Source organism: Sebastes umbrosus, chromosome 6 (genome assembly GCF_015220745.1).
Source record: "Sebastes umbrosus isolate fSebUmb1 chromosome 6, fSebUmb1.pri, whole genome shotgun sequence".
Classification (NCBI taxonomy): Eukaryota; Metazoa; Chordata; class Actinopteri; order Perciformes; family Sebastidae; genus Sebastes; species Sebastes umbrosus.
The window spans coordinates 29602574-29619807 of record NC_051274.1 but is presented as its reverse complement, the minus strand read 5'-3'; the positions used below and the strand labels follow the sequence as shown (position 1 = coordinate 29619807).

At 40.8% G+C, this 17234-nt stretch overlaps 1 protein-coding gene across 1 annotated transcript; it reads right to left on the bottom strand.

Annotated features, from left to right (window-relative positions):
* Nucleotides 1-229: 229 nt before the first annotated feature.
* ptpn18 (protein tyrosine phosphatase non-receptor type 18) lies at nt 230-16531 on the bottom strand. Its single transcript, XM_037772706.1, has 16 exons — nt 16186-16531; nt 12087-12195; nt 11653-11729; nt 10620-10715; nt 10380-10418; nt 9631-9699; nt 8684-8746; nt 7858-8000; nt 7416-7482; nt 6871-6948; nt 6276-6371; nt 4373-4419; nt 3404-3523; nt 2623-2828; nt 2449-2538; nt 230-606 (listed from the first exon to the last, which is right to left on the bottom strand). Exons 1-16 carry the CDS (start codon nt 16255-16257, stop codon nt 533-535), a joined length of 1446 nt encoding a protein of 481 aa, XP_037628634.1. The 5' UTR covers nt 16258-16531; the 3' UTR covers nt 230-532.
* Between the last annotated feature and the right edge of the window lie 703 nt (nt 16532-17234).

Here is a 17234-nt window from a genome sequence, read left to right as displayed (position 1 = left end):
GCTGAATGAATTCAGTGGCATATCTGTGCATGGCGTCGTTGCTATAATGCTGTTATCCACTGTCTAATCTAGAAAACATTTTAGGTGAGGAAAAAAATGTAAATATTCCTTTGGTTCATCACAATTTACTCAGGCATAGTAACAGTCACAATGTGACTTACACTGGGGGTGAATTCTCTGCGGTCTTACGTATCCATAGAGATCAAAATCATGCATATAGACCTGGTAGTTGTGGAGCTATTCTTGATTTATTTTGGGTATGTATTTTGCGAACCACACATTCCAGCACCCTGGAGCTTAAGAGGTTAAAAATAAAACATTTATAAAGTACACAGATGGTTAACATAAAGAGCAGAAATATTTACAGATATCAGATCAGATCTCGTCAGATGAACAACACAACATATCACATCATAACACAAAGTTTTGACAGTCCAACTCCCTCCAGTTCAATTCTAAATAAGAATCCTCTTTAATGAACTGGTCCGGTCTAACAGTCTACTGGAAACCAGTGAAGTCCAGTTTAACCGGTTCATCTCTCCAGTCGGCTCCACTCAGCTGGAGGATCTCGGGGTCCTCTGGGCTTCTGAACACGCAAGTTAAACCCTGAAAAAGACACAAATACATTCAAATACACAGTTTAAATACACAGAATGAAGTATTTATACACACAGAGAGAGTTAAAGGGTGATGTCACGTAAATGCTGAGAGACGGGGGTCGACCCTGTTTACACCTGGGCTTCGTCCGAAATCACATGCACTACAAGAGACCACCCGAAACCCTCGTTATGTGTGCTCATTTCATTTAGTCGACAAAATGCCAACGGAGGAAAACCCGTATCCTACTTAGTGGTTGAGCTACGAAAGACCAGCTGAGAAGAGACGTCGGGTCCTTAAAAGGACTGACAGCAGAGCCAGGAGAACATCAGGTATGATTTCATGTGTAGGGAGGACACAGCATCGTAGCGTCTGTTTAATGACAGTTACTTTGACTATGTTCTGTACAGTGTAAAATGTAAGGCAGTTTGTGGCACGGTGTGCAGGGCAGCATTAGACTAAGAATAGTTTAAGTACGGTTATCTGTGTGTAGAAAAAATCAAAACCTTGTTACTGTTGAAGTACTGATCTGCCTCAGAGCTTTTCAGATTGTTCATCGTTTCACCGTCTGTAGCAACGGAGTCAATAAAGTAGCTAAATATGCTAGTGTAGTTTATCTGAGGCCATTTCTTCAGGTCGTCCTCCCATCCCTCGGTAGAAGAAGGCTGAGGTATGATCACATTATCTCTATGTAATAGGTGTTGTTCACACGTTTCACTAGATTTTTTAATACAATCGCTCTAGGAGAGAGGATTAGCATACTGTTACCAATGAAAATGCCGGCTCTGGTTAAGTGACACGACGCACCGGAGGTTGAACCCATAATTCATGCAAGGCATCATGGGGGATAGAAATAAGGTGGATAGACACAGGCTGTATTCGAAACTGCATACTGCATACTACTGACGAACGCACTATGCAGTGTACAGTATACAGTACATACTGCGTTTCTGAGTAGTATACAGTATGCAGATGTATTTTGCCGTATGCTAGACCAGGTTTTAGCCTTTAAACCAGCTCTTAAAGCACTGGATAAAAAAAACAAAACACGTACCACTATTGCAATATTTCCCTTCTAAACTCCGAAAACGTCGGAGCAAATGTTTGATTCACCATCTAATATCGTAAAACTGTAAACATTCAAAATCTACACAGTTGATTTCTCGCATCAAACATTTTCAGAAGTGAATTTAGTGATGAAATAGCTACGAAAAATGTAAAAAAAACGAGCCGTTTCTGCTGTTGTTGTAACCATAGCCTGTACCGTTCCAGTGCTTTGCATTGTGGGATACAGTAGGCGAGGTAGAATGGTCCGATGTATACTGGAGATTTTTTCCAAATCAGTACGACATCCGGGTATTTTTGGCATAGCCTACTGTAGATTTTGCTTTTCTTTGCATACTATATGCTACATTTTGGTAAAATCAGTTTGTACTGCTAGTATAGTATAAAGGTTTAGAACACAGCCCCTGTCTTGTTTTGATTTATTCTTCTTTAATTTCTGGGGGACTCGGCACAGGAAGTGCATTACTGCCTCCCGTCGGTTAAAAACAACGAGGCATTGAGTCTTTGCAAACAGAAATGATGAACGTGTTTATTTGCATACAGAGCGGGGAAGTGAGATCTGATCACAAGTGGAGACGCACGTTAATGCCAGGTGTGAACAGGGCCAACAATCCTCGATGAGAAGTAGGAAAAGGGAAGAAAGATGTGGGAATGGATCAGCCTTCAAACAAACAGTGAGATTTTAAACTCCAGATCAAACAGGTAGGACAGACACCTGTAAACAAGACAGCAAAGAGGAGGACTGTCCCTTTAAGAGCTGTGGACAGACTGTCCAGGTGTACTGACCGATGCCTCCAGGTGAGCAGAGGCTGCTGATGTCTGAGACTGAACAGGAGAACTCTTCATAGTCTTCGTCCGTTGGTGAGACACGTGTAGCTGGAAGAGAGAGCACTCACTCTGTCACTTATTCATCTCATCACGTTTCTCTCTCAATTCCTTCCTTTCCTCCTCTCCTCTTACCTGGCATCAGGTGATAATCTCCGCTGTTGCTTAGCGACGGCGGTCCCTCCCCCAGCCTGTGATTGGCTGCCGATGCCGGCTCATAAATGGGCGTGGCAGAGAGCGGCAGGGTGTGAGGTTTACCTCGCGGTGTGACGGTGCTGTAGATGGGAGCTGCCGATGCTCCTGCAGGGTCGTTGTCATAGTGATGGGACGGCGGCAGCGTCCTAAGGGTTAATCATCAGGAAGGACGGTCACATATCACACACTTCTAAAGGGAAACAAACACCTGCAGCATAAAAACACCTCCGCCCTTATTCTCTAATTAACTGAGTAGTAATATCACTAAGTATTCAGATCCTTTACTGCAGTAAAAGTACTAATACCATACTGTGAAAATACTCCACTACAAATAAAAATCCTGCATTCAAGATCATAAATCTGTTTTCATTTTGATTTTATCGATACACCAACTTTCACACCTCAGACAATGGGGAAAAACATGCTATATTTTAAGATTCTTTTTTAAAATTTGCATAAAAACAAGTGGATGGAAACGCTTTTCTAGTTTCATATGACACCAGTATCTACACTCTAGCTTTGAAACTGAGCCCGCTACAACCTAAATATCACAAGTTGCGCGCTAAAGTAATTGGTGGCGTTAAAACGAATTTGCGTGAACGCATTATTATTGCGTTAACTTTGACAGTCCTACTCAAAATATAAGAACAGCTACAAGTCACCACGTTTTATGTGGTTTGCATAAAAGTAATTTGAAGACGACCTTGAGGTGTTTGTTTACCTGTTGGATTTGGGGGGCGGTGCTACAACAGAGTAGGCGGGCTCTGCTGAAGGTGGGGGGGCATGTCTGGGCTTGTTGACCACAGCGTACGTGTCGTTCATGTCAGTCAGACGAGACAGTCTGTAAACGATAGAAAAAAGAGAAAGAGAGAGTTAGAGAGAGAGAGAGAGAGAGGATAATGAAGAAGTAGTTCCAGCAGAAATCACAGACTGTTTCTGCAGATTAAATAAACAGGATTTAAAAATTAAAACATAGAAAAAAGGGTTTATCATAAACTCTTGTTGGCGTGTGAACAAGTGTTGAGATGAGCGGCATCACAGAGGAGGAAGTTTTGCTTTTAGTAGTTTAACCTTTGTATAGTTCCTCTCTGTGACAGAATATAAAATACATCAGAATAAAACTGACTACTGCAACTTCCGTTTCCGTCTCGTGATTCTATTGGGCCCAAAAAGACTTTTCCCCATAGATTTATATGGGGAAAGAGACGTCTGTAACTCAGTGGATCATTTGTTTTTGAGATAAATCAACTCCCCAGTACGTATTCTCAGTATTCTCAGTTAGTAACTACAAACTAGTTGTGCAGAAATTTGAGCTCATTGTTTAAAAAAATAATAATTCTGATTTGAGAATAATTGAGCCAAAGCGAATGAGAAAAACTGTAACATGTATTTCCTCCTCCTCTCTCATTTCTTCTCCTCATCTCCTCCTCTCCTCTCTCGCTGCTCCATTTCCATGGCAACGTGGTAACATATGGGGATGGAGGGATGGAAAAAGGAGGGTGACAAAGTGTTAATTTAACACCTCGGGGTGAGACTTATCTTGTCTGTCTCTCTGCTCGCAGACAGACAGAGACAGATAGACAGACAGATAGACACACAGATAGATATATAGATATATATATATATATAGATAGATAGTTAGATAGATAGATAGACGGATAGACAGATTAATAGATAGATAAATAAATACCTCTTGGAGGAGGAAGCAGATGATCTTGTGGTTTTATTCTCAGGTTTCTGTTGAGAAAACAGGAAGCAGAAGAGTTTAGTTCATGTTATCAGGTCATAAAGGAACAGTGTGTAATATTTCAGGGGATCTATTGGCAGAAAAAAGGCCTTTTAAGGTATAAAAACAGTCTTAAATATATTTACAATAGTCTTAAATATTAGATTACATTAGATTAGATTCAACTTTATTCTCATTGCACATGGTACAAGTGCAACGAAATGCAGTTTTGCATCTAACCAGAGTGCAAACTAGTAAAGTGCTGATAAGACAATATATACAAATGAGGATATATTGGTGTATGTACATAGGCATATACATATATACAGATTGTAATTAAAGTGCAAGTGATCGACATTTTATATTCTGATGAATAATAGCTTAACTTTAAGTTGCATGCTGATGGGATATTGTATAACAAATTTGTATAAGACTATTCTATATCTTCTCTAGCCTGAAAATCCTTGGTACCATAGTTCCAGACCTGCGACCTTACTGTATGTACGTTCATATGTGGACCATAAATAAATGAGTTATTCTTAAACTTTATTAATTATTACACGGCTTTGTTGAATACTCGATTCTGATTGGTCAATCACGGCGTTCTACAGACTGTTATTTCTTCATAACAGACCGTTGCTATGGACGCAGCTCTGATGTCGGACTCTGGCAGACTCTGTTTTTGTGTCAAATTATTGATTTCTTAAGTAAGTAGCCGTGTAATAAGCGGTATAATGTACAGCTAGCGGGTCATTGTTGTGTAGGAAAACTCCTTCACAACTATGACGGGCTAGCTGTACATTATCCCTTACATTATTTATTATATAATATATAACTTTCTTTGTTTAATCCATCTATCCATTCATGATTTGCTGCTCATCCAGGTCATGATTAATTAATTATATTACTAGGAATTGTTGTTGAAAAGGACAGACACACATGTGATATAAATGAAAATAAATTCATGCACTTGGTGACAAATTCTGGGCTTTTCTCCCGCTGGTTTACACGGATATCTTTCATACGGTATGATGGTGAAACAGGTATTATAAATAGCTTTTTCTTAAAGAGTCTGAAGTTTAACCCGGTAGAAACCCCGTTTACTCCTCTTTCGAGCAGCAGGTAACATTTTTGCACAAACAAGTAAGCAATGATGAGTTTTAGTAACAGGGTGTTGTTAAAGTGTGATATTAGTACTGCAGTAGAGGATGTGAACACTTCCTCCAGAACGGAGTAGAAATGTGCTTCTTAATATAAGCGTTTCTCTTTCTGATTGAGTAACATGTCATTCAGTCGTCTCATTGAGCTTTAGATCTTCTGTTCCACAGATTATAAAGAGATTCACTGTTAACACGCAGTCAGAGACACAGAGAAGAAGATTAACTTCATTAAACTGATGAAGGAAACAGAGAATTCACGTCTTTCTGTTGTGATGAGAGTCAGCAGGTTAACGTGATGTTTTATAATCTGGTTAAGAGTTCACCTACCCGTCAGCGTGTGTCGTCCATTAGTAGTTCTACTGTAGTTTTAGTGGCTGTTAAATGTTGACCAGCGTCTCTCTGAGTGTCTCTGAGTGTCTCTCAACTATTTGCTCTCAAACCGTCAAACTGCAACTCTGAATTTACATACAGGAAGTCACAATTATACGTTGGTTCCTCTTTCTGCAGCTGCTCTCACATCTACTTCCTCTCACACACAGACACTCCTGAGGCTACATGAGGAGGAGGAGGAAGAGGAGTCTAAATGTGTTTTACATGAGACAGGTGGAGGTGGAGGAAGTGGAAGAGTCTACATGTGTTTTACCTGAGACAGGTGGAGGAGGAGCAGGAGGAGAAGGAAGAGGAGGAGGAGTCTAAATATGTTTTACCTGAGACAGGTGTCCGAGGAGCTGACGACTGCTGTCCGACTGCAGGAAGCGTTCAAACATGCAGGCGGCCGCCGTGAAGATGAACTGATACTGCTCCTGGAGGAGGAGGAGGAAGAAGAGGAGGAGGATTATGTTATTATCAACCACACAAGTTGTGTTTGTTAACAGATGAAACCTTCATTGCACATGAGTCTAATATTCTACAATCTAGCGTTAAATATTACAAATACACAGAAAGTTCAGACTTTCTACAACTCATGGTGTTTGTCGTCAAACTAAGAGTCAATCAGCTCTTTGATCAGGCGACAGCCAGGCGTTTCCCATAATGCCCTGGGTCTTGCAGTCGGTGGAGAGCAACTGCGGCGCCTGGCTCTAAAACCTGCGGCCGACTCGATCTCGTGAGGTTATCGTTGCCCACATGTGCATGATGTCAGAGCAAGTCGGGATCAAGTCGGACACAAATCTAACCGGTGTGCATTGTGTGCGCGCCGATCGCTGGTGATGGATTCTACTGAGGCCTGGCTCATCTGGAACGAGCCCATTGTACAGCAGCACAGAGCGCCCCCTGTGGGCTCGATGCTTTAAATCCACCTACTTTAGTTTGGACTGAAGAGGGTCTCTGTCTGCGGAGCTCCAGGACGACCTTCATGATGCTGAAGTCTGCTGTGATCTGCTACAGACGACAGGAAGCAACACACTCAAACACTTAAACACTGCCGAAGCATCAACATCAACTCTGTTATTTTTCTGGTTATTTTACTCTCATATTTTGATTGGTTTTGTTGCTGAATTTTGCCCGAGAAGAATCTGCAAGAAAAACATATATTTGCAACAAAAGTTTTTATATATTTATTTAGGCTACTTGCTTACTTATTTACTGACTTCCTTATTTTGTGTTATTGCTGTTACTTTTTATTATTTTATGGAGGATGAAATACGACCCATGGATAAATAAACAAGAGTGAAAACAAAAAGCAAATTATCTAGAACATCAAAACACAAACAAGAAAATATATGTAGTTGGTAAAATGATATTCAGGTTTTTACTTCACAGAAGTTACTTTATCAGAGTACAGTGTAGTAGAAGTAATTATGGATGCAGTATTTCTCTGAAGAGGTCTTTGTGTCATCATGTGTTACCTTGGTAACCAGCAGGTCATGGATGTAGTCGAGAGCACAGATGACTCCTGTCCTCCCACAGCCCGCACTGTGACACACACACACACACACACACACACACACACACACACACAGACACACACACAGGAACAGATGCAGTGTTCATGTTCGCTGTGCCATCGATAGCTGGTGTTACCTGCTGCATATTCACAGCCTCCTGCTCCCTGTGTGTGGGAGTGTGTGTGCCTGTGAGTTTGTGTGTGTGTGTGTGTGTGTGTGTGTGTGTGTGTGTGTGTGTGTGAGATAAGCTGCCATATGTGTGTAACGGCCTGTTGAATGTTAATGACCATCTGACCTGCGATCTGTGCTGCTGGCAACAACAAGCTGCAGTAATGACGTGAAATTAGCAGCCGTTTAGTGTGTGTGTGTGTGTGTGTGTGTGTGCATGTGTGCGTGTGTGTACCTGCAGTGTACCAGCAGAGGTGAGGTGTGTGTTCCCTGACTGGTTCTTGTTCTCTCCAGCAGGTCCAGAACTCCCGCAGCCTCGTAGGGAACGTCGTGATCCGGCCACGACAAGAACTGATACTGAGTCACTGAACGGCTGACCTGAGGAGGAGGAGGAGGAGGAGGAGGAGGAAGAGGAGAGAAGAGGAGGAGGAGGAGGGGGGGAGAGAGGAGGAGAGAGAGGAAGAAGAGCAGGATGAGGACATGGAGGAGGAGAGAGGAAGAGGAGAGAAGAGGAGGAGGAGGAGGGAGGGAGAGAGGAGGAGAGAGAGGAGGAAGAGGAGGAGGAGGACATGGAGGAGGAGGAGAGAGGAAAACGAGGAGGAAGAGGAGGATGAGGAGGAAGAGGATGGAGAAGGAGAGAGGAAGAGGAGGAGGATGAGGAAGAAGAGAGAGGAGGAGAAGAAGGAGGAGGAAGAGGAGGTGGATGAGGAAGAGGGGGACGAGGAGGAAGAGGATGGAGGAGGAAGAGGGGGACAAGGAGGAGGATGACAAAGAGGAGGAAGATGAGGAGGAGGAGGAAGAGAGAAGAGGAGGAGGAGGAGGAGGAGGAAGAGGAGGAAGAGGAGGAAGAAGAGCGGGAAAAAGAGGAGGAGGAGGTTGATATCAATGAGTCTGAACCCCAAATCAGTCCCATTAGTAGATCCAGGTGCAGGACATATTTAGCCTAGCTTAGCACAAAGACTGGAAGCAGAGGGAAACTGTTAGCGTAGCTCCATCAAAAGAGAACAACTCCAGGTCGGTCTGATTTACATGTTACATCTTCAAGAATCCTAAAGAATTACCTGCTGGTAGGTGACAGTCAGATCTCTGACCACTATGTCTTCATTAGGACGCGTCTCCCCCAACTGGAGACACACAGGAACTACATGTTTAAATACAGCAGACATGTTTGACTCAGTTAAAGTTACTGTGAGGAGGTTTCTAATGGTTCTGACAGTCTCAGTTTAACCACATAAACACTCTACATGGGCCCCTTTGTATGACGGAGTATTAGGGCCACACTGAGGAAAAGAAATTAATCTGAGATTTCGAGAATAAAGTAATAAAGAAAAAAAGTCGCAATACTCATCATACTCATACTTTTTCCATCAGTGAGAAGATTGTCTATAGTCTATTGTCTATATATTGTACATACATAATTACATGCATTTAAAAATAAATATATAAAATAAATAAAAATAAATAAATAAATGCAATAATAAATAAATAAATAAAGTAAAAAATAAATAAATAATGCAAAGATAAATGAATAAATTAAAAGTAAATGCTAAATAAATAAATTAAAAAAAATAATAAAAATAATTCATGGGAATTCATACAATGATGAATAAATGATAAAGCAAATCAAAACAGAAATATAAATTTATGTCTCATTTTATCAATTCATTAATAGCTACATTTATTTTTAATGTTATTTGTGCTAAATTTAATGATATTTATTTATTCATCAAGTCATGTATTTATTTTTTCAGTAATTTTTGATTTTGGCAGGTTCTGTCCTCCATAAATGTTATCTGCAAAGCTTTCTGTGTTTAGATGAAGATCTTTACGACATGAGGCGGTGGTGCTTATGGGAAACACTAGTCAGTCCACAGAGGGCGCCAAAATCAACACAACATAAAAGTTCCTTCTCGTTGATTTAAATGTAGTAAAATATTAAAAATAATCTTCTATGAGCTCAGTGTGTGTATGTGTGTGTGTGTGTGTGTGTGTGTGTGTGTGTTCTCACGTTGCAGACAGTAAACGGTCCGAATGCAGCAGACTGGTGAACTGGAGACCAGTAACACTCACACTTCTTCTGCAGAGCACAAAAAATACGACCACAGTTCATCTTAATAAAAACACATTCATCTTCAACACTGATAAATGAGATTCATTATTAATTAGAATGGAAACATAGAAATTATATATGTACATATTTATATAAATGTACACTTTTCTGTTTCTATCTGAATCATTTCTGGTAGAAAAGAAATATTAAGGTAATAATTAAATGTTGAAGAATAACGAAAATAAATTTTATAAAATCATTATGGTCAATCCAAAATGATGAGATGCATAATAATATAATAATACTGCTACATCACAATTTCGCGTGAGAAAATATATCACATTTTCCCAGTAATGACATATTAATTAAAACTATGAGGTACTCATTTAAGTCAAAATTAAGAGACAATAAATCAAAATATATGTTGAAATATATCATCATTTTTCAATCATCAGAGTTATATTTTAGATTATTATTATCATTATTATCATCAGGGCCGGCTTAAGGCATAGGTCATATAGGCGGTCGCCTAGGGCGCCACCTTCTCGGGGACACTGGTCACCATATACAAATAAAATAATATAAATACATTTTTTTTTTGTTTTTAAATGCCTTTGGGTGCCCTACCTCATTTTCTGCATTCAGGTAACAAATGTACAAATAAATAAATAAATAAAGAATGGCTCCAAAATCATTATGATTTTTACCTTTCCCATCTCTATTTCTCTGCAGGCCATGACTATCACCTGAAACACACACACAGTTCCAGACATTAGACAGAGCCTCCTCCATCTGACGATAAAAACATTTTCAGTCTCACATATTAAATTGCTTGAAAGTTAAGAGCAAAGGTTATTGAATTATTGTAGCTGTGTAGTTCTCAGTGGCCCAGACTAATTCCTGTAATTAACTGGCCATGACTGGTTCGTGGTGAGTGTGTGTTGGACCTTGATGTCATGCTGCCAGATCATCCTCCAGAAGTCTGTCAGCGTGGAGCTGAGAGGAGCCTGCGAGGCGATGTAGCTGCTGCATGCTGGCGCCCCCTGCAGGACAAACACCAGCATTACAACACACAGGCTGCAGACTAACTACATCAGAGAATACAAAAAAACACAGAATAACAAGCAAGGAAGTAAATATGTGTTTAGTTTTCTACTCTTTAGTGTTTTATTGTTTGTCAAAGACTTCATTAGTAACTTCCGTCTCAACGTGGCTGGACACTCATAAAGTGTTCTTAATGGGATTCTATTAAATTAATAAATAACTATATTAATGTTCATAATTAATGTGGATGTAAATTGAACATAGATGAAAACATCAACTCCAGCGAAACAATATGGAAGTTTTTTTAATTTTTTGGTTGGACTTTAAGTTAGAAAAATACTAAAGTGATAAAAGTTTGAGATGGATTCAAACCGACAACCTACGTCTCATCAAACCTGTTTTCTGACGAGCTGAGCTCTATCAGCTCTCACACAGCCAATAATCACATTATAATCAGACGTTACTTAAACCTGCAGTAGGCAGTTTATTGCCATCATTGCGAAAAAAATTCCATAATAACCCTTCAGCATGTTGTAATTCAAGTGTTCTGAGACTTTTGCACCTCCTCATGGCTCTGTTTTCAGGCTTTAAGAAATCTAGCCCGTGACAGGAGACTTTGACCAATCACAGGTCATTTCAGAGAGAGAGCGTTCCTATTGGCAGTCCATTCAACGGAGGCAGCTGTCAATCACTCACAAACTCCGACCAAACGATCAAACTAGGCGACGCTGATCAAATATGAAACAATATTATGTTACTGTAATGTCTATTTCTCTCCTCAAATGTTTTCAGAATCATCTTATAGTGTACTGTTTAGCTGAAAAAATGAGAAAGTGTGCTCCGGCTGGTGGGCGGTGCTTTGTATTTCCTCAACAGATCTCAATATGGCTGCTGGGTCACAAACTTTCTGACTCAGAGGAAGGAAGCAGCGCTCACCTTGATGAAGTTGGCGTTGATGTAGTCGGAGTCAGAGTCTGAGGTCAGAAGAGACAACACCACCCGAGTCTGGTCATCTACACACACAGATTCACATTATTTTCAAGTCTGTCTAACACGTTTCCAATGGAAGTGATGGAGGACTAAATGCATTTACTCAAGTACAATTTTGAAGTACTTGTACTTTACTTGAGTATTTCTATTTTCTGCTACTTTCTTCTTCTGCTCCACTACATCTCAGAGGGAAATATTGTCGTTATTGTTCAAAAGTTATGAATCTATCCTTTCATTTATAGATTTCCTCTCTTACGTCTCCCAGCAGGAAATATAAAGACCTTATTCAAACGTGAATTTGTCTTCACATCGTTTTAGAGTGAGAGAGAGACGGAAGGAAGGAAGGAAGTGAGGACACAGAGGAGGTGGTGTGTCCCTACATGGCAGGATGTCTTTGTATCGGTTCTTCTTGATGTTTTCCTTCAGAGCTCCTTCCTCAGTGGTCAAACTGGGATCTCTATTTACCACTGAGGTCTGTGAACGCACCACCTGTAACACACACACATTAAGAGGAATATTATCACACATAAATTCTATACCATAAAACTGAAATTATATGATAAAAACATGACAATTAACTATCTGGTACAAAAAGACAGTAACAGCTGCACACTACAGCTACACGCTACACGATACAGCTACATGCTAAAGCTGCACAACTACAGCTGCACACTACAGCTACACGCTACAGATACATAACTACAGCCGCACCCTACAGCTGCACACTACAGCTACATGCTACAGCTGTTCTCTACAGCTACAGCTACAAGGTACAGCTACACACTATAGCTGTACGCTACAGCTACAAAACTACAGCTGCACATTACAGCTACACACTACAGCTACAAGGTACAGCTACACACTATAGCTCTACGCTACAGATACACGCTACAGATACATAACTACAGCTGCACATTACAGCCGCACCCTACAGTAGCACACTACAGCTGCTCGCTACAGCTACACGCTACAGCTACACAACTACAGCTGCACACTACAGCTACACACTACAGCTACAAGGTATAGCTACACACTATAGCTGTACGCTACAGATACACGCTACAGATACACAACTACAGCTGCACACTACAGCTACACGCTACAGCTACACAGCTACACACTACAGTTACACAACTTAAGCTGCACACTACAGCTGCACGCTACAGGTACACACTATAGCTACGCACTACAGCTACACACTACAGGTATGCGCTACAGCTATACAATTACAGCCGCACGCTAAATCTACACAACTACAGCTGCACACTATAGCTACACGCTTTCACTAATAATTATATATTATTAATAATATTTTTGACACATTTTCCAGATACTCTTCACTACTTTTGTCACATATTTTACTTGTGAACACTATAATTATTAGTAAAATATGTTTCATGTGTATTTGTGTTTTGTATTTGAGTCTGAACATGAAGAAATATGAAGCAGACTTTTACTTTAAATATAAACCTGAGGTCAGACTGAGACAGAGTAGCGTCTCAGGAGAGTCTTTCAGGTCTCTTTCTCTGATGAGTCATTTCAGGAAGAACAACAACGAGGAAGTTTCTTGGCGGGTTAATAATGAACCGACCTGAGAGAGCGACCACACAGAGAATGAGGAAGCAGGATTATTGACCAACTTTGGCTGACCCGCGGGAACAAACAGCCCGACCTGCAGACTCACCTTAACACAACTAGTACCACTATTCTACTCTAAATCATCTAAACCATCACTACAGACACACTTTATAACACAGAGGAGGATTTCGAGCAGCGACGATAATGCATGCTGCCTTCACTCAAGCTTCCTGTGGGTGGTGAACTGTGTCGGTGTAAAGTGACACAAATAGAAACACTGATGAACCTGTTTCTCTGTTTGACCACAGACCTGTATTTAAAGCTTCATGTTGAGACGGTAACCGAGAGGAGGATGGAGCAGAGCGGTCGCTGCTCAGGATGCCTTGCTTCACTATTTCAGTACTGACTGACCTGTTAGATATTTTAAGAGGTGTGATTCTGAACAGACACATTTCTGTAAGGCTGTATATATTTACATGAAGCAGCCTGACGTCACACAGCAGCTCAGTCACTTTTTATTATGTAGCTGCAGCTCATTTGAATAGACATCATAGAGATGTCAAAGCACATGCAAATAAACAGCAGCTTCTCCCAGGAAAGAAGTCACTTACTGTATTATCATCAAAAACAACACTATGTGTGTCCCACAATCCTCTGCACGGCGGATATATTGAAGCCTTCAAATGAAACTTGTGAGTTTGGGAAGTCGTGTACATGATATGCTTGGCATTCAAGTGGTTAAGGCGTGAAGAACGCCGCTGCTAAGCAACGGCAATATTAACGTTACTGTCGGCGTCTAGAAGCCACAGAAGCTAAACATTTTGCGAGCTAGCAAGCGGGTAACATAATGCAGGAAATGTAAAGGCATAATGACAGAGGAAGAAGATGAGGCCGTTGAGAATATCAACATTTTTCTCAGACATATTATATGATTATGAAAAAAAACATTATACGACTAAAAATACAATATGTAAGGGATAATGTACAGCGAGCCGGTCGGGGTCTCTCATCGCCCTGAAGGGGATTCTTTCACAACAATGACCCGCTAGCTGTTAGGGATGCTAATTTTGAAAAATGTTCTTAACCGATAACTGACCCTCGTTAACCGATTATTAACCGACAAGATTTGTTCCTTGCATGCAGCGGTGTACCAGCTGCAGGAGCACAACAGATATTCGTTGATGGGAGTCCCCAGTTCACCCGTCCAGGAGCGTTAACTTAGTAGCCACGATGCTGCGTGTAGTTAACAGGACATGCAGCCACTTTCCCAGTAAAAGTCTCCACCGCACATTTAGTTTAGTTTAGCAGGTTGTCAGCTGTGTGTCTGCTCGGCGTAACGATACTTTGTCTGCCCGGCATAGCTTTAGGGAGTGGCCAACAAACAGTGTGTATTTGTGCTACGTTAGCAGCTCTAGCATTGCATTGACTGTGTGTGTGTGTTGGCGTTGAGTGTGAGTCACAACTCGTGAACTCTGAGCTTTCAGAAACTTTCCACTTACGAGGTCGTGGATACGACAAGAGGGGGGTGTTCTTCTCATGAACACGGCCCCATTTGAAGGCACCTTATGAGCAAGCGGGTCAAAGTTCAAGGCACAATTGTCTGATGAAGTTGTATGCATACTGCATTCAACAGTATGTACTTTGTAAGGGCAGCTGCAGTATGTACTAAGAATACAAATAAAAAGTATAAGTTTTGGAGCGCAGCCACAGAAAGTTGCTTCACCATCATCGTTAACCTCAGCCCTCTGCCCCGGCACTAGCTTTCAACACTTCATGTTGAGGTGTGAAATTCTCATGAGACTTTTAGAAGAGATGTTTTTATTTATATTTCTTATTTTTTATTAAATACTTATCAGAAAAATATCAATATGTTGGTCTTAGAAATGCTCTGCGACGCTGTCAACATTCTGAGTCCTGAAACAGAAATGAAAAGCTGTTTCAAAACTGGAATTTAAAGCCAGTTTTACTTCCTGTTTTTTTGGGTTACGTTCTCAAACAGAGAATGGGGGTGTGGTTAATAGTCAGACGTTATTCATTACCATGGCATCCACATTGCATCGTTTTTCAACCCAGTTTAGATGAATTTACTGACCACAAATGACACAAGCCAGTTTCACATGTTGAAACTGTGGAAAACTTTAAATACCTCGGTACAGTTTTGGACTCCCAGGTGAGCTTCTCTGAAAATACAGAGTATGTTTTCAAGAGATGCTCACAGCGACTTTATCTTCTAAGGAAACTTAGTGACCTCGGTGTCAGTCAGCAGATCTTAGAATTAGTGTATAAAACTATAGTTAAGAGTGTTTTAACCTTTCGCCTTCCTGCCTGGTACGGTCACCTGAACTGTAGATATAAGAATAAACTCTCTAGGATTGTGTCAGTAGCAAGCAGAACAGTTAGTAAACCCCAAAACGCCTTGACTCAACTCTTTACAGAAAGGAAGAAAGTGAGGAGCATCCTGGCAGATAGCTTCCATCCTCTCTTCAGCCAGTCGGGAGGCGCTATAGAGTCCCTCTGGCAACTAAAAATGTGTTTCCTTCAACTAGTGTCATGAATATTCTTACCTAAACAAAGTGACTGAGCAGATCTGAGCCACAGACACTGACATGAACTGTTTTAATGTGTAACATGACCTGTCTTTGTGTCCGTTTTTTACTATCTGCTGTCTGCTTTTTTTAATGTTGTTGTTTCTTGTGTTTGGTGAGCCGATGACAAATTTCCACTCTGGTGGACAATAAAGATTCATTGTATTGTATAGAAATGCCGAAAATACACCGGAGGACGGCTTTAAACTCAATCTAAAAACCTACATTTCAAAACTCGCCCCTTGAAGGTGTGAAAATAGCCTCAACTAGATATAGACACACACACACACATACAGGTATAAAACCAGACACTCACATTGTACTCCTGATCCAGAGTCCCTGGATCCACAGTCCTCAGAGTGGACAGCAGGGAGGACAGCAGCTCCATGTCAACAGCTGATCCCTCTGACTGTCTCTCCGTCTGTCTGTAGGGTTTCTCTCTCTTTACCTCGGTCTCAGTTCTGTTAATAATTTAACTGCAGGTCACTGAGCACCTCCCTCTCTCTAGAGCACAAGGAGGAAGTGTGAAGAAACTTTGAATGAAATAACAGAAAGTTCAGAACGGTAAACTCGGTTACTTCACTGAGTTTTAATGTGTCAGAGAGACATATTTCCTTCTTCAGGACGACATGAAGCAAACCGTCAGACACCTTTAGACACACTGAGGGAGATCTAAATGAGTTCCACCTGTGTGTGTCTGCAGGCAGCGCGTAGAGATAGATATACAAGATAGGAACCCTAGGTTCTCCTTCAATGTGAAAGATGGAACGCAGCAACAACTAGGCCACTCAAAGTGCTTTACAGAAGATATACAGACATTAAGATAAGATATTAGAGGAGCGGAGACACAAAAGTACCTGAGTTGGGGTTCGATCCCCTCGTCTCCACTGGACCATCGTCACCATCTACATTAAGAAGCACAGAGAGAGAAACAGGATCAGACTGAGAAGGGTCACTTTTTCATCTTTTTGTCAATTTACAATTAAGATGCAAATTTGATAATTCATGGATTTTATTTGGCATTTTCATCTTTATGTTACGCTTCCCCGTCGACGGTCAGGACAGCTTTATCAGCTGTAACTGCCGTGTGAGAGCAGTGCAGAGCGACTGAAACAGAGTATTTTTACTGTGTTATATTAGTAGTTTTACTGTGTGGTATTAGTACTTTTACTGCAGTAGAGGATGTGAATATGTCCTCCTATCAGTACTTTTACTGCTGTAGAGGATGTGAATATGTTGTACTATCAGTAAGTATCAGTACTTTTACCGCAGTAGAGGATGTGCATATGTTGTACTATCAGTATATCAGTACTTTTACTGCAGTAGAGGATGTGAATATGTTGTACTATCAGTAAGTATCAGTAC